This window comes from Oncorhynchus clarkii, chromosome 13, assembly GCF_045791955.1.
Source record: "Oncorhynchus clarkii lewisi isolate Uvic-CL-2024 chromosome 13, UVic_Ocla_1.0, whole genome shotgun sequence".
Lineage (NCBI taxonomy): Eukaryota > Metazoa > Chordata > Actinopteri > Salmoniformes > Salmonidae > Oncorhynchus > Oncorhynchus clarkii.
In genome coordinates, this window is record NC_092159.1 from 52,794,623 (window position 1) to 52,818,019 (window position 23,397).

A 23,397-nucleotide genomic window follows, 5' to 3' on the forward strand; every position below is an offset into this window, starting at 1 on the left:
TCCCCTTCCCCGTACCATACATCACCATACATTTCCCCTTCCCCTTACCATACATCACCATACATTTCCCCTTCCCCTTACCATACATTTCCCCTTCCCCATACCATACATCACCATACATTTCCCCTTACCATACATCACCATACATTTCCCCTTCCCCATACCATACATTTCCACTTACCCTTACCCTTACCATACATTTCCCCTTCCCCTTACCATACATTTCCCCTTCCCCTTACCCTTACCATACATTTCCCCTTCCCCTTACCATACATTTCCCCTTCCCCTTACCATACATTTCCCCTTCCCCTTACCTTACATTTCCCCTTCCCCATACCATACATCACCATACATTTCCCCTTACCATACATCACCATACATTTCCCCTTCCCCTTACCATACATTTCCCCTTACCCTTACCATACATTTTCCCTTCCCCTTACCATACATTTCCCCTTCCCCTTACCATACATTTCCCCTTCCCCTTACCTTACATTTCCCCTTCCCCATACCATACATCACCATACATTTCCCCTTCCTCGTACCATACATCACCATACATTTCCCATTCCCCTTCCCATACATTTCCCCTTCCCCTTACCATACATCACCATACATTTCCCCTTCCCCTTACCATACATTTCCCCTTCCCCATACCATACATCACCATACATTTCCCCATACCATACATCACCATACATTTCCCCTTCCTCTTACCATACATTTCCCCTTCCCCATACCATACATCACCATACATTTCCCCTTCCCCTTATCATACATCACCATACATTTCCCCTTCCCCTTACCATACATTTCCCCTTCCCCTTCACCTACATTTCCCCTTCCCCTTACCATACATTTCCCCTTCCCCATACCATACATCACCATACATTTACCCTTCCCCTTATCATACATCACCATACATTTCCCCTTCCCCTTACCATACATTTCCCCTTACCCTTACCCTTACCATACATTGCCCCTTCCCCTTACCATACATTTCCCCTTCCCCATACCATACATCACCATACATTTCCCCTTCCCCTTACCATACATCACCATACATTTCCCCTTCCCCTTACCATACATCACCATACATTTCCCCTTCCCCTTACCATACATTTCCCCTTCCCCATACCATACATCACCATACATTTCCCCTTCCCCATACCATACATTTCCCCTTACCCCTACCATACATTTCCCCTTCCCCTTACCATACATGTCCCCTTCCCCGTACCATACATCACCATACATTTCCCCTTCCCCATACCATACATCACCATACATTTCCCCTTCCCTTACCATACATTTCCCCTTCCCCTTCCCATACATTTCCCCTTACCCTTACCCTTACCATACATTTCCCCTTCCCCTTACCATACATTTCCCCTTCCCCATACCATACATCACCATTAATTTCCCCTTCCCCTTACCATACATCACCATACATTTCCCCTTCCCCTTACCATACATTTCCCCTTCCCCATACCATACATCACCATACATTTCCCCTTCCCCTTACCATACATCACCATACATTTCCCCTTCCCCTTACCATACATTTCCCCTTCCCCATACCATACATCACCATACATTTCCCCTTACCATACATCACCATACATTTCCCCTTCCCCTTACCATACATCACCATACATTCCCCTTCCCCTTACCATACATTTCCCCTTACCCTTACCATACATCACCATACATTTCCCCTTCCCCTTACCATACATTTCCCCTTCCCCGTACCATACATCACCATACATTTCCCCTTCCCCCTACCATACATCACCATACATTTCCCCTTCCCCTTACCATACATTTCCCCTTCCCCATACCATACATCACCATACATTTCCCCTTACCATACATCACCATACATTTCCCCTTCCCCATACCATACATTTCCACTTACCCTTACCCTTACCATACATTGCCCCTTCCCCTTACCATACATTTCCCCTTCCCCATACCATACATCACCATACATTTCCCCTTCCCCTTACCATACATCACCATACATTTCCCCTTCCCCTTACCATACATCACCATACATTTCCCCTTCCCCTTACCATACATTTCCCCTTCCCCATACCATACATCACCATACATTTCCCCTTCCCCATACCATACATTTCCCCTTACCCCTACCATACATTTCCCCTTCCCCTTACCATACATGTCCCCTTCCCCGTACCATACATCACCATACATTTCCCCTTCCCCATACCATACATCACCATACATTTCCCCTTCCCTTACCATACATTTCCCCTTCCCCTTCCCATACATTTCCCCTTACCCTTACCCTTACCATACATTTCCCCTTCCCCTTACCATACATTTCCCCTTCCCCATACCATACATCACCATACATTTCCCCTTCCCCTTACCATACATCACCATACATTTCCCCTTCCCCTTACCATACATTTCCCCTTCCCCATACCATACATCACCATACATTTCCCCTTCCCCTTACCATACATCACCATACATTTCCCCTTCCCCTTACCATACATTTCCCCTTCCCCATACCATACATCACCATACATTTCCCCTTACCATACATCACCATACATTTCCCCTTCCCCTTACCATACATCACCATACATTCCCCTTCCCCTTACCATACATTTCCCCTTACCCTTACCATACATCACCATACATTTCCCCTTCCCCTTACCATACATTTCCCCTTCCCCGTACCATACATCACCATACATTTCCCCTTCCCCCTACCATACATCACCATACATTTCCCCTTCCCCTTACCATACATTTCCCCTTCCCCATACCATACATCACCATACATTTCCCCTTACCATACATCACCATACATTTCCCCTTCCCCATACCATACATTTCCACTTACCCTTACCCTTACCATACATTTCCCCTTCCCCTTACCATACATTTCCCCTTCCCCTTACCATACATTTCCCCTTACCCTTACCATACATTTCCCCTTCCCCTTACCATACATTTCCCCTTCCCCTTACCATACATTTCCCCTTCCCCTTACCTTACATTTCCCCTTCCCCATACCATACATCACCATACATTTCCCCTTACCATACATCACCATACATTTCCCCTTCCCCTTACCATACATTTCCCCTTACCCTTACCATACATTTCCCCTTCCCCTTACCATACATTTCCCCTTCCCCTTACCATACATTTCCCCTTCCCCTTACCTTACATTTCCCCTTCCCCATACCATACATCACCATACATTTCCCCTTCCTCGTACCATACATCACCATACATTTCCCCTTCCCCTTCCCCTTACCATACATCACCATACATTTCCCCTTCCCCTTACCATACATTTCCCCTTCCCCATACCATACATCACCATACATTTCCCCATACCATACATCACCATACATTTCCCCTTCCTCGTACCATACATCACCATACATTTCCCCTTACACTAAACCTATTAAAACCGTTCTAATTATGCATATTTACCATATACTGTATTACATCTGTGTTGCTTCATAAGTTACAGTACAACCAATGCTAAACAAGGGTGCTCTAGTGACACACTACAACACGGCAGACTTTGAATAGATCGTACACCCCTGCAGATTTGTATATATTTTGTTCTAATGCACAACAGACAGGTTAAGGAACACATATGCTGCAGGATGACAGAAATCATTCATATGTAGAGATACATCATACATGCTAGGATATCACAGACATTATCATTTCATACTATCAACTGACCCCTTACACATAGCCAGATATATCATACTGTACTGAACAGTACACAGCCAAGGCTCATATAGCAACGTATATCACTATAGTAACATTACAGTGAAACCTAGCTGAGTTATGTCACAGAAACATTACCATACATTAACCATACATTTCCCCTTACCATACATCACCATACATTTCCCCTTCCCCTTACCATACATCACCATACATTCCCCTTCCCCTTACCATACATTTCCCCTTACCCTTACCATACATCACCATACATTTCCCCTTCCCCTTACCATACATTTCCCCTTCCCCGTACCATACATCACCATACATTTCCCCTTCCCCTTACCATACATCACCATACATTTCCCCTTCCCCTTACCATACATTTCCCCTTCCCCATACCATACATCACCATACATTTCCCCTTACCATACATCACCATACATTTCCCCTTCCCCATACCATACATTTCCACTTACCCTTACCCTTACCATACATTTCCCCTTCCCCTTACCATACATTTCCCCTTCCCCTTACCCTTACCATACATTTCCCCTTCCCCTTACCATACATTTCCCCTTCCCCTTACCATACATTTCCCCTTCCCCTTACCTTACATTTCCCCTTCCCCATACCATACATCACCATACATTTCCCCTTACCATACATCACCATACATTTCCCCTTCCCCTTACCATACATTTCCCCTTACCCTTACCATACATTTTCCCTTCCCCTTACCATACATTTCCCCTTCCCCTTACCATACATTTCCCCTTCCCCTTACCTTACATTTCCCCTTCCCCATACCATACATCACCATACATTTCCCCTTCCTCGTACCATACATCACCATACATTTCCCATTCCCCTTCCCATACATTTCCCCTTCCCCTTACCATACATCACCATACATTTCCCCTTCCCCTTACCATACATTTCCCCTTCCCCATACCATACATCACCATACATTTCCCCATACCATACATCACCATACATTTCCCCTTCCTCTTACCATACATTTCCCCTTCCCCATACCATACATCACCATACATTTCCCCTTCCCCTTATCATACATCACCATACATTTCCCCTTCCCCTTACCATACATTTCCCCTTCCCCTTCACCTACATTTCCCCTTCCCCTTACCATACATTTCCCCTTCCCCATACCATACATCACCATACATTTACCCTTCCCCTTATCATACATCACCATACATTTCCCCTTCCCCTTACCATACATTTCCCCTTACCCTTACCCTTACCATACATTGCCCCTTCCCCTTACCATACATTTCCCCTTCCCCATACCATACATCACCATACATTTCCCCTTCCCCTTACCATACATCACCATACATTTCCCCTTCCCCTTACCATACATCACCATACATTTCCCCTTCCCCTTACCATACATTTCCCCTTCCCCATACCATACATCACCATACATTTCCCCTTCCCCATACCATACATTTCCCCTTACCCCTACCATACATTTCCCCTTCCCCTTACCATACATGTCCCCTTCCCCGTACCATACATCACCATACATTTCCCCTTCCCCATACCATACATCACCATACATTTCCCCTTCCCTTACCATACATTTCCCCTTCCCCTTCCCATACATTTCCCCTTACCCTTACCCTTACCATACATTTCCCCTTCCCCTTACCATACATTTCCCCTTCCCCATACCATACATCACCATTAATTTCCCCTTCCCCTTACCATACATCACCATACATTTCCCCTTCCCCTTACCATACATTTCCCCTTCCCCATACCATACATCACCATACATTTCCCCTTCCCCTTACCATACATCACCATACATTTCCCCTTCCCCTTACCATACATTTCCCCTTCCCCATACCATACATCACCATACATTTCCCCTTACCATACATCACCATACATTTCCCCTTCCCCTTACCATACATCACCATACATTCCCCTTCCCCTTACCATACATTTCCCCTTACCCTTACCATACATCACCATACATTTCCCCTTCCCCTTACCATACATTTCCCCTTCCCCGTACCATACATCACCATACATTTCCCCTTCCCCCTACCATACATCACCATACATTTCCCCTTCCCCTTACCATACATTTCCCCTTCCCCATACCATACATCACCATACATTTCCCCTTACCATACATCACCATACATTTCCCCTTCCCCATACCATACATTTCCACTTACCCTTACCCTTACCATACATTGCCCCTTCCCCTTACCATACATTTCCCCTTCCCCATACCATACATTTCCCCTTCCCCTTACCATACATTTCCCCTTCCCCATACCATACATCACCATACATTTCCCCTTACCATACATCACCATACATTTCCCCTTCCCCTTACCATACATCACCATACATTCCCCTTCCCCTTACCATACATTTCCCCTTCCCCGTACCATACATCACCATACATTTCCCCTTCCCCCTACCATACATCACCATACATTTCCCCTTCCCCTTACCATACATTTCCCCTTCCCCATACCATACATCACCATACATTTCCCCTTACCATACATCACCATACATTTCCCCTTCCCCATACCATACATTTCCACTTACCCTTACCCTTACCATACATTTCCCCTTCCCCTTACCATACATTTCCCCTTCCCCTTACCATACATTTCCCCTTACCCTTACCATACATTTCCCCTTCCCCTTACCATACATTTCCCCTTCCCCTTACCATACATTTCCCCTTCCCCTTACCTTACATTTCCCCTTCCCCATACCATACATCACCATACATTTCCCCTTACCATACATCACCATACATTTCCCCTTCCCCTTACCATACATTTCCCCTTACCCTTACCATACATTTCCCCTTCCCCTTACCATACATTTCCCCTTCCCCTTACCATACATTTCCCCTTCCCCTTACCTTACATTTCCCCTTCCCCATACCATACATCACCATACATTTCCCCTTCCTCGTACCATACATCACCATACATTTCCCATTCCCCTTCCCCTTACCATACATCACCATACATTTCCCCTTCCCCTTACCATACATTTCCCCTTCCCCATACCATACATCACCATACATTTCCCCATACCATACATCACCATACATTTCCCCTTCCTCGTACCATACATCACCATACATTTCCCCTTACACTAAACCTATTAAAACCGTTCTAATTATGCATATTTACCATATACTGTATTACATCTGTGTTGCTTCATAAGTTACAGTACAACCAATGCTAAACAAGGGTGCTCTAGTGACACACTACAACACGGCAGACTTTGAATAGATCGTACACCCCTGCAGATTTGTATATATTTTGTTCTAATGCACAACAGACAGGTTAAGGAACACATATGCTGCAGGATGACAGAAATCATTCATATGTAGAGATACATCATACATGCTAGGATATCACAGACATTATCATTTCATACTATCAACTGACCCCTTACACATAGCCAGATATATCATACTGTACTGAACAGTACACAGCCAAGGCTCATATAGCAACGTATATCACTATAGTAACATTACAGTGAAACCTAGCTGAGTTATGTCACAGAAACATTATTACTGCTTCTATTACTCCGCCCACATTTCAGAGAGATACTATGAACATGAGGAAAAACTACAAAGAAACCAGCAGCCTGAGGAAATATTACAGACACATTTCAGGCATCCAGAGAGATATCAGCCATACAGCGCGCGCACACACACACACACACACACACACACACACACACACACACACACACACACACACACACACACACACACACACACACACACACACACACACACACACACATCAGCCATACAGCACACACACTCACGCTCGCAGCATGCAGACACATGCACACGCACACACACAGCATGCTTACACACACACACACACACACGCTCGCAGCATGCAGACACATGCACACGTACACGCACACACACAGCATGCTTACACACACACGCTCGCAGCATGCAGACACATGCACACGTACACGCACACACACAGCATGCTTACACACACACACACGCTCGCAGAATGCAGACACATGCACACGTACACGCACACACACAGCATGCTTACACACACACACACACGCTCGCAGCATGCAGACACATGCACACGTACACGCACACACACAGCATGCTTACACACACACACACACACACACACGCTCGCAGCATGCAGACACATGCACACGTACACGCACACACACAGCATGCTTACACACACACACACGCTCGCAGCATGCAGACACATGCACACGTACACGCACAGCATGCTTACACACACACACACGCTCGCAGCATGCAGACACATGCACACGTACACACACACACACACGCATACGTACATACACACACACACCGCTGCACCGCGCTCCACCTGCAACTAGAATGATGAAATCCTATACAGTACACACATACGTCTACTACAGGCTAGGGGTTATCTTTCCCACATTATTCTCAGTAGTCAGTACACTGGTAGGCTAGAAGATATTGTCCATTTAAAGTGTGGGGATTAAAGGGGAAGGTTACCTGGATGTAAGCCCGACAGGTCCTCTCTCTCTTCTGGAGCTGAGAGGAGGGAGGACAATAGTGTTACAGTACACTTCTATAGGGTACTGTAACACCAAAACAATGGCAAACTGCAAGTCTAGAGGGATGTTACACACTGTGGGTCTGTTAGCGTGCATTTTTAAACACCCAGTTCAGTTTGTCTGTGAGTGTGTGTGAATGTGTCTATGTGTGAGTGTGTGTGTTTGTACAACTTTGTGTGTGTGTACATCTATCTGTGTGTGTGTGTGTGTGGTGTGTGTTTGCACGTGTGTGTCTTCTACCTTGTTGTAGTTGCGTGCGGCTGACTCCTTGTTGCCGGGCCTCAGGGCCTGAAGCTGGGCATCCAGTATGTCCAGCAGCTGTTCCATCAGACGCACTGACGAACTGACATCACCAGCGTGGATCCGCCCCCGTGTGTGGTTCACCAACTCCCCAGCAATGTTGGCAGCATTCTCACCACTCTTTATCTACACAGAGACACACATTTCCACCACTGGGTACTACACAGAGGAGTGTGTGTTGGGGGTTGCTGATGGTTGAGAGTGGTAAGTTGAGGGTGCGAAGTAGACTCACGTTTTTTTATAAAAATACACTTTAAATATACGCAATAAAATAGTTGTAACTCAATTATCTTTAAATATACTCAATAAAAATTGTTATAACTCAATTATCTTTAAATATACTCAATAAAAATTGTTATAACTCAATTATCTTTAAATATACTTTAAATATACTCAATAAAAATAGTATTTCCATCATCGTGACATTAATGGCCTTCCATAGGGTGAATGACTAACTATAGATAGTGGAGGATGAAGAGTGGATGCATTTGAATATGGGTCTAGTTGAAATTAGTCATTCTAATGAGTGAAAACCTTGGTGATATGGTGGTGATGGGTTTTAATCAGGAGAGCCTTGGAGACATGCTAATGGCAGTGTGCATATGGACACAGACACCCAGGGCCAGAGGCAGGGCCAGAGGCCCCCAACAGAGGGACTAATAGAGGTGGAGGTCTTACCTTCTGGGCTACCTGGTTGACCCAGGGAGAGGTGCAGTTACTGAGGTCAGGGCCCCGAGGGTTCCACATGACCGGAGCCGCCAAGCACTGGAACGAGGCGATGCCTGGGAGGGCCAGGGAGGAAGGGAGAAAGGGATGGAGGGAGGAAGAGAGGGATGGAGAGATAATAAGCATTAGGTATTGGGCAATTATAGAGAAATGGATTTGAAAGAGAAAAGGAACAGGGCAAAGAGTACGACAGATAAAAAAAATAGTAAATTAAATTAACTTTAAATATGCAATACTTTGAGTGGTTCGGCGGAGGAGAGAAAAGAGAGGGAGGAGGGAGGAGGAAGTGTGTGAGAGAAAATGGGGCAGAAGTGGAAAGGTTAAATAATGGAGGGTAGGACAGAAAGATAAAGAATGAGAAGGGAGGGGTAGGCTTTCAAATGAGTTGGCTATAAGAACATGGCTTTAAAGGAACACAAATTCACACAAACGTGCGCTACACTCACACACACACATACCGCTCCACTCACACACACACACAAGACGGCGCCATCAGGCATCGTCTCTCATCTGCAAGAATAACACCTCAAGGGAGGGACCTCCCGCCACCCCTCGTTTTCAGCTAAGTTTTCTGTTTAGTTAGAAGAGTTCAGAGAGAGGACAACACACTGGGATCAACCAAGGAAGGGTCTTTCCACTGCCGCTACACAAACAGCTCCATACAGGGAACAACAGAAGAGAGGGGAGAAGAGAAGGAGAGAGGGAGAAGAGAGGGAGAGAGGGAGACAGAAGAAGGGAGAAGAGAGAGGGAGAGAGGGGAGAAGAGAGAGAGAGAGGTGGGAAGAGAGAGGGAGAAGAGAGAGAGGTGGGAAGAGAGAGGGAGAAGAGAGGGAGAAAGGGAGAGAAGAAGGGAAAAGACAGAGACAACACAGCAGTGGAGGAATAAGAGCAGAAGTACCCTCCTTTTCCTACCCCCCTCCGCTCCCTGCTCTCCTCCATCTAGCACAGATTGGGTTTGAAATCTCTGCCAAGACATGGCAATTAAGCCAGCTGCTAATTTAGCGTTACTGTTGTTGTCAGAGATGCGAGAGAGAGAGAGAGAGAGAGAGAGAGAGAGAGAGAGAGAGAGAGAGAGAGAGGTAGAAATAAAGAGCGAGAGAGAGAGAGAAAGAACACAGAAAAGCAAGAAGAGATGGAGGGGGGAGTGGTGGTAGAAGATATTCTATTATTTTCTGGAACTCGAGAGGGATATTTGATGCTTGCATGTTTGGAGTTATAGAAGCTAGCATGAAGGGAGGTGTATCCTGTTTTGTTCAGTCTTTCATTTCATTATTCCACACTTTCATTTGGCTATCCCTGTTTCGCTGTGAGACGACTCTTTCATTTGGAGAGGAGAGAAGGACGGGCTTTCATGTAGAGGGAATCCTCTGGGACCCAGCCTGCTGCTGAGACTAACAGTGGGACAGGAGAGGAGAGGAGAGGGGGAGACAACACACCCAGCCAGGGGAAAAACAAGAGCTGCAGCACAAACACACTGGAAAACACACACACACACACACACACACACACACACACACACACACACTGAAACAGAGACACACTGGAAAACACACACACACACAGACTGAAACAGAGACACACTGGAAAACACACACACACACAGACTGAAACAGAGACACACTGGGAAACATACACACACACAGACTGAAACAGAGACACACTGGGAAACATACACGTGCACGCACACACACAGAAATACACACAAATGAAGAAGAAAACACACACACATGTATGTATATTCACACGTGTACTTGAGCACCTACAAAAAACTAACAAAAACCACAGACACACATGCACGCACAACCACACACCCCAACTCAAATAAAAACACACCCTTACATACAGGAAACACGGTAATAGTCAGTCCCCACCTAGTGATCCTTTAGGACAGGGGCGGTCCACAGTCTCTCCTCTCTGGGTGGAGGGCCACTGCACCCCTCTGGCCACTCTGGACTCACACACCTGGGGCTCCGGGCCCTGGACGGGTGGGCGGGGAGGCCGCCTGGTGACTGGTACGGTGGCTGTGATTGGCCGCAGGTCAGGGCCCTTGTTGATAGCGCCAATGGGGTGAGAGGTGGGGGCCAGGGGGCGGGTGGTAGCAGGGCTAGAACTGGAGGTGAAAGGTCGGGCTGGCGTGGTGCTGGTCACCTGAGTGGTCGTCAGAGGGCCTGAAGAGAGAGAGACAGGGGGGGGGGGGGGGGGGGGGGGGGATTTAGTTTAGTTTTAAAACACATAATAAAGCACATGTATAAATAAAATCACTGAGGATGACAAAATAAAGTCAAAATAAAGTCAAAGTTATAAAAAGGGAAAGCAAAAGTGAGAGACAAAAACAGGGAAATAAAAGAAAAGAGATGGAATGAAAGTGGTGAGAGAACGGTGGTGACAAAACCAGAGCATGAATAAAAGAGAGAAAGGCATGTAAACGTTACATCTCTCAGAAGTTGAGTTCAAAAGTTCTCTGGATAATAATTACGGCACAAACTACTTTAATATATCTATATATTACTCTTTCAGTGTTCCTATCACTAACCTTGGAGAGGGGAGGGGGCGTGCACGACAAACTACTTTAATATATCTATATATTACTCTTTCAGTGTTCCTATCACTAACCTTGGAGAGGGGAGGGAGCGTGCACGGCAAACTACTTTAATATATCTATATATTACTCTTTCAGTGTTCCTATCACTAACCTTGGAGAGGGGAGGGGGCGTGCACGACAAACTACTTTAATATATCTATATATTACTCTTTCAGTGTTCCTATCACTACCCCTGGAGAGGGGAGGGAGCGTGCACGGCAAACTACTTTAATATATCTATATATTACTCTTTCAGTGTTCCTATCACTAACCTTGGAGAGGGGAGGGAGCGTGCACGGCAAACTACTTTAATATATCTATATATTACTCTTTCAGTGTTCCTATCACTAACCTTGGAGAGGGGAGGGAGCGTGCACGGCAAACTACTTTAATATATCTATATATTACTCTTTCAGTGTTCCTATCACTACCCCTGGAGAGGGGAGGGGGCGTGCACGACAAACTACTTTAATATATATAGATATATATTACTCTTTCAGTGTTCCTATCACTACCCCTGGAGAGGGGAGGGAGCGTGCACGGCAAACTACTTTAATATATCTATATATTACTCTTTCAGTGTTCCTATCACTAACCTTGGAGAGGGGAGGGGGCGTGCACGACAAACTACTTTAATATATCTATATATTACTCTTTCAGTGTTCCTATCACTACCCCTGGAGAGGGGAGGGAGCGTGCACGACAAACTACTTTAATATATCTATATATTACTCTTTCAGTGTTCCTATCACTAACCTTGGAGAGGGGAGGGAGCGTGCACGACAAACTACTTTAATATATCTATATATTACTCTTTCAGTGTTCCTATCACTAACCTTGGAGAGGGGAGGGAGCGTGCACGACAAACTACTTTAATATATCTATATATTACTCTTTCAGTGTTCCCAACACTACCCCTGGAGAGGGGAGGGAGCGTGCACGACAAACTACTTTAATATATCTATATATTACTCTTTCAGTGTTCCTATCACTACCCCTGGAGAGGGGAGGGAGCGTGCACGGCAAACTACTTTAATATATCTATATATTACTCTTTCAGTGTTCCTATCACTAACCCTGGAGAGGGGAGGGAGCGTGCACGGCAAACTACTTTAATATATCTATATATTACTCTTTCAGTGTTCCTATCACTAACCTTGGAGAGGGGAGGGGGCGTGCACCGCAAACTACTTTAATATATCTATATATTACTCTTTCAGTGTTCCTATCACAACCCCTGGAGAGGGGAGGGAGCGTGCACCGCAAACTACTTTAATATATCTATATATTACTCTTTCAGTGTTCCTATCACTACCCCTGGAGAGGGGAGGGGGCGTGCACCGCAAACTACTTTAATATATCTATATATTACTCTTTCAGTGTTCCTATCACTACCCTTGGAGAGGGGAGGGGGCGTGCACGACAAACTACTTTAATATATCTATATATTACTCTTTCAGTGTTCCTATCACTAACCCTGGAGAGGGGAGGGAGCGTGCACGACAAACTACTTTAATATATCTATATATTACTCTTTCAGTGTTCCTATCACTAACCTTGGAGAGGGGAGGGAGCGTGCACGACAAACTACTTTAATATATCTATATATTACTCTTTCAGTGTTCCTATCACTAACCTTGGAGAGGGGAGGGAGCGTGCACGACAAACTACTTTAATATATCTATATATATTACTCTTTCAGTGTTCCTATCACTACCCCTGGAGAGGGGAGGGAGCGTGCACGACAAACTACTTTAATATATCTATATATTACTCTTTCAGTGTTCCTATCACTACCCTTGGAGAGGGGAGGGGGCGTGCACGACAAACTACTTTAATATATCTATATATTACTCTTTCAGTGTTCCTATCACTAACCTTGGAGAGGGGAGGGAGCGTGCACGACAAACTACTTTAATATATCTATATATTACTCTTTCAGTGTTCCTATCACTAACCTTGGAGAGGGGAGGGAGCGTGCACGGCAAACTACTTTAATATATCTATATATTACTCTTTCAGTGTTCCTATCACTACCCCTGGAGAGGGGAGGGAGCGTGCACAACAAACTACTTTAATACATCTATATATTACTCTTTCAGTGTTCCTATCACTACCCCTGGAGAGGGGAGGGAGCGTGCACGACAAACTACTTTAATATATCTATATATTACTCTTTCAGTGTTCCTATCACTAACCTTGGAGAGGGGAGGGAGCGTGCACGGCAAACTACTTTAATATATCTATATATTACTCTTTCAGTGTTCCTATCACTAACCTTGGAGAGGGGAGGGAGCGTGCACGACAAACTACTTTAATATATCTATATATTACTCTTTCAGTGTTCCTATCACTAACCTTGGAGAGGGGAGGGGGCGTGCACGGCAAACTACTTTAATATATCTATATATTACTCTTTCAGTGTTCCTATCACTAACCTTGGAGAGGGGAGGGAGCGTGCACGGCAAACTACTTTAATATATCTATATATTACTCTTTCAGTGTTCCTATCACTAACCTTGGAGAGGGGAGGGAGCGTGCACGACAAACTACTTTAATATATCTATATATTACTCTTTCAGTGTTCCTATCACTAACCTTGGAGAGGGGAGGGAGCGTGCACGACAAACTACTTTAATATATCTATATATTACTCTTTCAGTGTTCCTATCACTACCCCTGGAGAGGGGAGGGGGCGTGCACGACAAACTACTTTAATATATCTATATATTACTCTTTCAGTGTTCCTATCACTACCCCTGGAGAGGGGAGGGAGCGTGCACGACAAACTACTTTAATATATCTATATATTACTCTTTCAGTGTTCCTATCACTAACCTTGGAGAGGGGAGGGAGCGTGCACGACAAACTACTTTAATATATCTATATATTACTCTTTCAGTGTTCCTATCACTAACCTTGGAGAGGGGAGGGAGCGTGCACGACAAACTACTTTAATATATCTATATATTACTCTTTCAGTGTTCCTATCACTACCCCTGGAGAGGGGAGGGAGCGTGCACGACAAACTACTTTAATATATCTATATATTACTCTTTCAGTGTTCCTATCACTACCCCTGGAGAGGGGAGGGAGCGTGCACGGCAAACTACTTTAATATATCTATATATTACTCTTTCAGTGTTCCTATCACTACCCCTGGAGAGGGGAGGGAGCGTGCACGGCAAACTACTTTAATATATCTATATATTACTCTTTCAGTGTTCCTATCACTAACCTTGGAGAGGGGAGGGAGCGTGCACGGCAAACTACTTTAATATATCTATATATTACTCTTTCAGTGTTCCTATCACTAACCTTGGAGAGGGGAGGGGGCGTGCACGACAAACTACTTTAATATATCTATATATTACTCTTTCAGTGTTCCTATCACTAACCTTGGAGAGGGGAGGGGGCGTGCACGACAAACTACTTTAATATATCTATATATTACTCTTTCAGTGTTCCTATCACTAACCTTGGAGAGGGGAGGGAGCGTGCACGACAAACTACTTTAATATATCTATATATTACTCTTTCAGTGTTCCTATCACTAACCTTGGAGAGGGGAGGGAGCGTGCACGACAAACTACTTTAATATATCTATATATTACTCTTTCAGTGTTCCTATCACTAACCTTGGAGAGGGGAGGGAGCGTGCACGGCAAACTACTTTAATATATCTATATATTACTCTTTCAGTGTTCCTATCACTAACCTTGGAGAGGGGAGGGGGCGTGCACGACAAACTACTTTAATATATCTATATATTACTCTTTCAGTGTTCCTATCACTAACCTTGGAGAGGGGAGGGAGCGTGCACGACAAACTACTTTAATATATCTATATATTACTCTTTCAGTGTTCCTATCACTACCCCTGGAGAGGGGAGGGAGCGTGCACGACAAACTACTTTAATGTATCTATATATTACTCTTTCAGTGTTCCTATCACTACCCCTGGAGAGGGGAGGGAGCGTGCACGGCAAACTACTTTAATATATCTATATATTACTCTTTCAGTGTTCCTATCACTACCCCTGGAGAGGGGAGGGAGCGTGCACGGCAAACTACTTTAATATATCTATATATTACTCTTTCAGTGTTCCTATCACTAACCTTGGAGAGGGGAGGGAGCGTGCACGGCAAACTACTTTAATATATCTATATATTACTCTTTCAGTGTTCCTATCACTAACCTTGGAGAGGGGAGGGAGCGTGCACGGCAAACTACTTTAATATATCTATATATTACTCTTTCAGTGTTCCTATCACTAACCTTGGAGAGGGGAGGGGGCGTGCACGACAAACTACTTTAATATATCTATATATTACTCTTTCAGTGTTCCTATCACTAACCTTGGAGAGGGGAGGGAGCGTGCACGACAAACTACTTTAATATATCTATATATTACTCTTTCAGTGTTCCTATCACTACCCCTGGAGAGGGGAGGGAGCGTGCACGACAAACTACTTTAATGTATCTATATATTACTCTTTCAGTGTTCCTATCACTACCCCTGGAGAGGGGAGGGAGCGTGCACGGCAAACTACTTTAATATATCTATATATTACTCTTTCAGTGTTCCTATCACTACCCCTGGAGAGGGGAGGGAGCGTGCACGGCAAACTACTTTAATATATCTATATATTACTCTTTCAGTGTTCCTATCACTAACCTTGGAGAGGGGAGGGAGCGTGCACGGCAAACTACTTTAATATATCTATATATTACTCTTTCAGTGTTCCTATCACTAACCTTGGAGAGGGGAGGGGGCGTGCACGACAAACTACTTTAATATATCTATATATTACTCTTTCAGTGTTCCTATCACTACCCCTGGAGAGGGGAGGGAGCGTGCACGGCAAACTACTTTAATATATCTATATATTACTCTTTCAGTGTTCCTATCACTAACCTTGGAGAGGGGAGGGAGCGTGCACGGCAAACTACTTTAATATATCTATATATTACTCTTTCAGTGTTCCTATCACTAACCTTGGAGAGGGGAGGGGGCGTGCACGACAAACTACTTTAATATATTTATATATTACTCTTTCAGTGTTCCTATCACTAACCTTGGAGAGGGGAGGGGGCGTGCACGACAAACTACTTTAATATATCTATATATTACTCTTTCAGTGTTCCTATCACTAACCTTGGAGAGGGGAGGGAGCGTGCACGACAAACTACTTTAATATATCTATATATTACTCTTTCAGTGTTCCTATCACTAACCTTGGAGAGGGGAGGGAGCGTGCACGACAAACTACTTTAATATATCTATATATTACTCTTTCAGTGTTCCTATCACTAACCTTGGAGAGGGGAGGGAGCGTGCACGGCAAACTACTTTAATATATCTATATATTACTCTTTCAGTGTTCCTATCACTAACCTTGGAGAGGGGAGGGGGCGTGCACGACAAACTACTTTAATATATCTATATATTACTCTTTCAGTGTTCCTATCACTAACCTTGGAGAGGGGAGGGAGCGTGCACGACAAACTACTTTAATATATCTATATATTACTCTTTCAGTGTTCCTATCACTACCTCTGGAGAGGGGAGGGAGCGTGCACGACAAACTACTTTAATGTATCTATATATTACTCTTTCAGTGTTCCTATCACTACCCCTGGAGAGGGGAGGGAGCGTGCACGGCAAACTACTTTAATATATCTATATATTACTCTTTCAGTGTTCCTATCACTACCCCTGGAGAGGGGAGGGAGCGTGCACGGCAAACTACTTTAATATATCTATATATTACTCTTTCAGTGTTCCTATCACTAACCTTGGAGAGGGGAGGGAGCGTGCACGGCAAACTACTTTAATATATCTATATATTACTCTTTCAGTGTTCCTATCACTAACCTTGGAGAGGGGAGGGGGCGTGCACGACAAACTACTTTAATATATCTATATATTACTCTTTCAGTGTTCCTATCACTAACCTTGGAGAGGGGAGGGAGCGTGCACGACAAACTACTTTAATATATCTATATATTACTCTTTCAGTGTTCCTATCACTAACCTTGGAGAGGGGAGGGAGCGTGCACGACAAACTACTTTAATATATCTATATATTACTCTTTCAGTGTTCCTATCACTAACCTTGGAGAGGGGAGGGAGCGTGCACGGCAAACTACTTTAATATATCTATATATTACTCTTTCAGTGTTCCTATCACTAACCTTGGAGAGGGGAGGGGGCGTGCACGACAAACTACTTTAATATATCTATATATTACTCTTTCAGTGTTCCTATCACTACCCCTGGAGAGGGGAGGGGGCGTGCACGACAAACTACTTTAATATATCTATATATTACTCTTTCAGTGTTCCTATCACTACCCCTGGAGAGGGGAGGGAGCGTGCACGACAAACTACTTTAATATATCTATATATTACTCTTTCAGTGTTCCTATCACTAACCTTGGAGAGGGGAGGGAGCGTGCACGACAAACTACTTTAATATATCTATATATTACTCTTTCAGTGTTCCTATCACTAACCTTGGAGAGGGGAGGGAGCGTGCACGACAAACTACTTTAATATATCTATATATTACTCTTTCAGTGTTCCTATCACTACCCCTGGAGAGGGGAGGGAGCGTGCACGACAAACTACTTTAATATATCTATATATTACTCTTTCAGTGTTCCTATCACTACCCCTGGAGAGGGGAGGGAGCGTGCACGGCAAACTACTTTAATATATCTATATATTACTCTTTCAGTGTTCCTATCACTACCCCTGGAGAGGGGAGGGAGCGTGCACGGCAAACTACTTTAATATATCTATATATTACTCTTTCAGTGTTCCTATCACTAACCTTGGAGAGGGGAGGGAGCGTGCACGGCAAACTACTTTAATATATCTATATATTACTCTTTCAGTGTTCCTATCACTAACCTTGGAGAGGGGAGGGGGCGTGCACGACAAACTACTTTAATATATCTATATATTACTCTTTCAGTGTTCCTATCACTAACCTTGGAGAGGGGAGGGGGCGTGCACGACAAACTACTTTAATATATCTATATATTACTCTTTCAGTGTTCCTATCACTAACCTTGGAGAGGGGAGGGAGCGTGCACGACAAACTACTTTAATATATCTATATATTACTCTTTCAGTGTTCCTATCACTAACCTTGGAGAGGGGAGGGAGCGTGCACGACAAACTACTTTAATATATCTATATATTACTCTTTCAGTGTTCCTATCACTAACCTTGGAGAGGGGAGGGAGCGTGCACGGCAAACTATTTTAATATATCTATATATTACTCTTTCAGTGTTCCTATCACTACCCCTGGAGAGGGGAGGGAGCGTGCACGACAAACTACTTTAATATATCTATATATTACTCTTTCAGTGTTCCTATCACTAACCTTGGAGAGGGGAGGGAGCGTGCACGACAAACTACTTTAATATATCTATATATTACTCTTTCAGTGTTCCTATCACTAACCTTGGAGAGGGGAGGGAGCGTGCACGGCAAACTACTTTAATATATCTATATATTACTCTTTCAGTGTTCCTATCACTACCCCTGGAGAGGGGAGGGAGCGTGCACGACAAACTACTTTAGTATATCTATATATTACTCTTTCAGTGTTCCTATCACTAACCTTGGAGAGGGGAGGGAGCGTGCACGACAAACTACTTTAATATATCTATATATTACTCTTTCAGTGTTCCTATCACTAACCTTGGAGAGGGGAGGGAGCGTGCACGGCAAACTACTTTAATATATCTATATATTACTCTTTCAGTGTTCCTATCACTACCCCTGGAGAGGGGAGGGAGCGTGCACGACAAACTACTTTAATATATCTATATATTACTCTTTCAGTGTTCCTATCACTAACCTTGGAGAAGGGAGGGGGCGTGCACGGCAAACTACTTTAATATATCTATATATTACTCTTTCAGTGTTCCTATCACTAACCTTGGAGAGGGGAGGGAGCGTGCACGACAAACTACTTTAATACATCTATATATTACTCTTTCAGTGTTCCTATCACTAACCTTGGAGAGGGGAGGGAGCGTGCACGGCAAACTACTTTAATATATCTATATATTACTCTTTCAGTGTTCCTATCACTAACCTTGGAGAGGGGAGGGGGCGTGCACGACAAACTACTTTAATATATCTATATATTACTCTTTCAGTGTTCCTATCACTAACCTTGGAGAGGGGAGGGAGCGTGCACGACAAACTACTTTAATATATCTATATATTACTCTTTCAGTGTTCCTATCACTAACCTTGGAGAGGGGAGGGAGCGTGCACGACAAACTACTTTAATATATCTATATATTACTCTTTCAGTGTTCCTATCACTACCCCTGGAGAGGGGAGTGAGCGTGCACGACAAACTACTTTAATATATCTATATATTACTCTTTCAGTGTTCCTATCACTACCCCTGGAGAGGGGAGGGAGCGTGCACAACAAACTACTTTAATATATCTATATATTACTCTTTCAGTGTTCCTATCACTACCCCTGGAGAGGGGAGGGGGCGTGCACGGCAAACTACTTTAATATATCTATATATTACTCTTTCAGTGTTCCTATCACTAACCTTGGAGAGGGGAGGGAGCGTGCACGACAAACTACTTTAATATATCTATATATTACTCTTTCAGTGTTCCTATCACTAACCTTGGAGAGGGGAGGGAGCGTGCACGACAAACTACTTTAATATATCTATATATTACTCTTTCAGTGTTCCTATCACTAACCTTGGAGAGGGGAGGGGGCGTGCACGACAAACTACTTTAATATATCTATATATTACTCTTTCAGTGTTCCTATCACTACCCCTGGAGAGGGGAGGGAGCGTGCACGACAAACTACTTTAATATATCTATATATTACTCTTTCAGTGTTCCTATCACTAACCTTGGAGAGGGGAGGGAGCGTGCACGGCAAACTACTTTAATATATCTATATATTACTCTTTCAGTGTTCCTATCACTACCCCTGGAGAGGGGAGGGAGCGTGCACGACAAACTACTTTAATATATCTATATATTACTCTTTCAGTGTTCCTATCACTAACCTTGGAGAGGGGAGGGAGCGTGCACGGCAAACTACTTTAATATATCTATATATTACTCTTTCAGTGTTCCTATCACTACCCCTGGAGAGGGGAGGGGGCGTGCACGGCAAACTACTTTAATATATCTATATATTACTCTTTCAGTGTTCCTATCACTACCCCTGGAGAGGGGAGGGAGCGTGCACGACAAACTACTTTAATATATCTATATATTACTCTTTCAGTGTTCCTATCACTACCCCTGGAGAGGGGAGGGGGCGTGCACGACAAACTACTTTAATATATCTATATATTACTCTTTCAGTGTTCCTATCACTACCCCTGGAGAGGGGAGGGAGCGTGCACGACAAACTACTTTAATATATCTATATATTACTCTTTCAGTGTTCCTATCACTACCCCTGGAGAGGGGAGGGAGCGTGCACGACAAACTACTTTAATATATCTATATATTACTCTTTCAGTGTTCCTATCACTACCCCTGGAGAGGGGAGGGAGCGTGCACGACAAACTACTTTAATATATCTATATATTACTCTTTCAGTGTTCCTATCACTAACCTTGGAGAGGGGAGGGGGCGTGCACGGCAAACTACTTTAATATATCTATATATTACTCTTTCAGTGTTCCTATCACTACCCCTGGAGAGGGGAGGGAGCGTGCACGGCAAACTACTTTAATATATCTATATATTACTCTTTCAGTGTTCCTATCACTAACCTTGGAGAGGGGAGGGAGCGTGCACGGCAAACTACTTTAATATATCTATATATTACTCTTTCAGTGTTCCTATCACTACCCCTGGAGAGGGGAGGGAGCGTGCACGACAAACTACTTTAATATATCTATATATTACTCTTTCAGTGTTCCTATCACTAACCTTGGAGAGGGGAGGGAGCGTGCACGACAAACTACTTTAATATATCTATATATTACTCTTTCAGTGTTCCTATCACTAACCTTGGAGAGGGGAGGGAGCGTGCACGACAAACTACTTTAATATATCTATATATTACTCTTTCAGTGTTCCTATCACTAACCTTGGAGAGGGGAGGGAGCGTGCACGGCAAACTACTTTAATATATCTATATATTACTCTTTCAGTGTTCCTATCACTACCCCTGGAGAGGGGAGGGAGCGTGCACGACAAACTACTTTAATATATCTATATATTACTCTTTCAGTGTTCCTATCACTAACCTTGGAGAGGGGAGGGGGCGTGCACGGCAAACTACTTTAATATATCTATATATTACTCTTTCAGTGTTCCTATCACTAACCTTGGAGAGGGGAGGGGGCGTGCACGACAAACTACTTTAATATATCTATATATTACTCTTTCAGTGTTCCTATCACTAACCTTGGAGAGGGGAGGGAGCGTGCACGACAAACTACTTTAATATATCTATATATTACTCTTTCAGTGTTCCTATCACTACCCCTGGAGAGGGGAGGGGGCGTGCACGGCAAACTACTTTAATATATCTATATATTACTCTTTCAGTGTTCCTATCACTACCCCTGGAGAGGGGAGGGAGCGTGCACGACAAACTACTTTAATATATCTATATATTACTCTTTCAGTGTTCCTATCACTACCCCTGGAGAGGGGAGGGAGCGTGCACGACAAACTACTTTAATATATCTATATATTACTCTTTCAGTGTTCCTATCACTAACCTTGGAGAGGGGAGGGGGCGTGCACGACAAACTACTTTAATATATCTATATATTACTCTTTCAGTGTTCCTATCACTAACCTTGGAGAGGGGAGGGAGCGTGCACGTCAAACTACTTTAATATATCTATATATTACTCTTTCAGTGTTCCTATCACTACCCCTGGAGAGGGGAGGGAGCGTGCACGACAAACTACTTTAATATATCTATATATTACTCTTTCAGTGTTCCTATCACTACCCCTGGAGAGGGGAGGGGGCGTGCACGACAAACTACTTTAATATATCTATATATTACTCTTTCAGTGTTCCTATCACTAACCTTGGAGAGGGGAGGGAGCGTGCACGACAAACTACTTTAATATATCTATATATTACTCTTTCAGTGTTCCTATCACTAACCTTGGAGAGGGGAGGGAGCGTGCACGGCAAACTACTTTAATATATCTATATATTACTCTTTCAGTGTTCCTATCACTACCCCTGGAGAGGGGAGGGAGCGTGCACGACAAACTACTTTAATATATCTATATATTACTCTTTCAGTGTTCCTATCACTACCCCTGGAGAGGGGAGGGAGCGTGCACGGCAAACTACTTTAATATATCTATATATTACTCTTTCAGTGTTCCTATCACTACCCCTGGAGAGGGGAGGGAGCGTGCACGGCAAACTACTTTAATATATCTAT

At 43.9% G+C, this 23,397-nt stretch overlaps 1 protein-coding gene across 1 annotated transcript in view; it reads right to left on the reverse strand.

Annotated features, from left to right (window-relative positions):
* The window catches only part of LOC139365071 (adhesion G protein-coupled receptor L1-like), a 251,969-nt gene that overhangs the window by 32,949 nt on the left and 195,623 nt on the right, over positions 1-23,397 (reverse strand). The window contains exons 11-14 of the mRNA XM_071102434.1: positions 11,241-11,537; positions 9,322-9,425; positions 8,584-8,769; positions 8,282-8,320 (exon numbers count right to left, since the gene is read on the reverse strand). Coding sequence (XP_070958535.1) covers positions 8,282-8,320; positions 8,584-8,769; positions 9,322-9,425; positions 11,241-11,537 — 626 coding nt within the window. The remainder of the gene's footprint in view (positions 1-8,281; positions 8,321-8,583; positions 8,770-9,321; positions 9,426-11,240; positions 11,538-23,397) is intronic.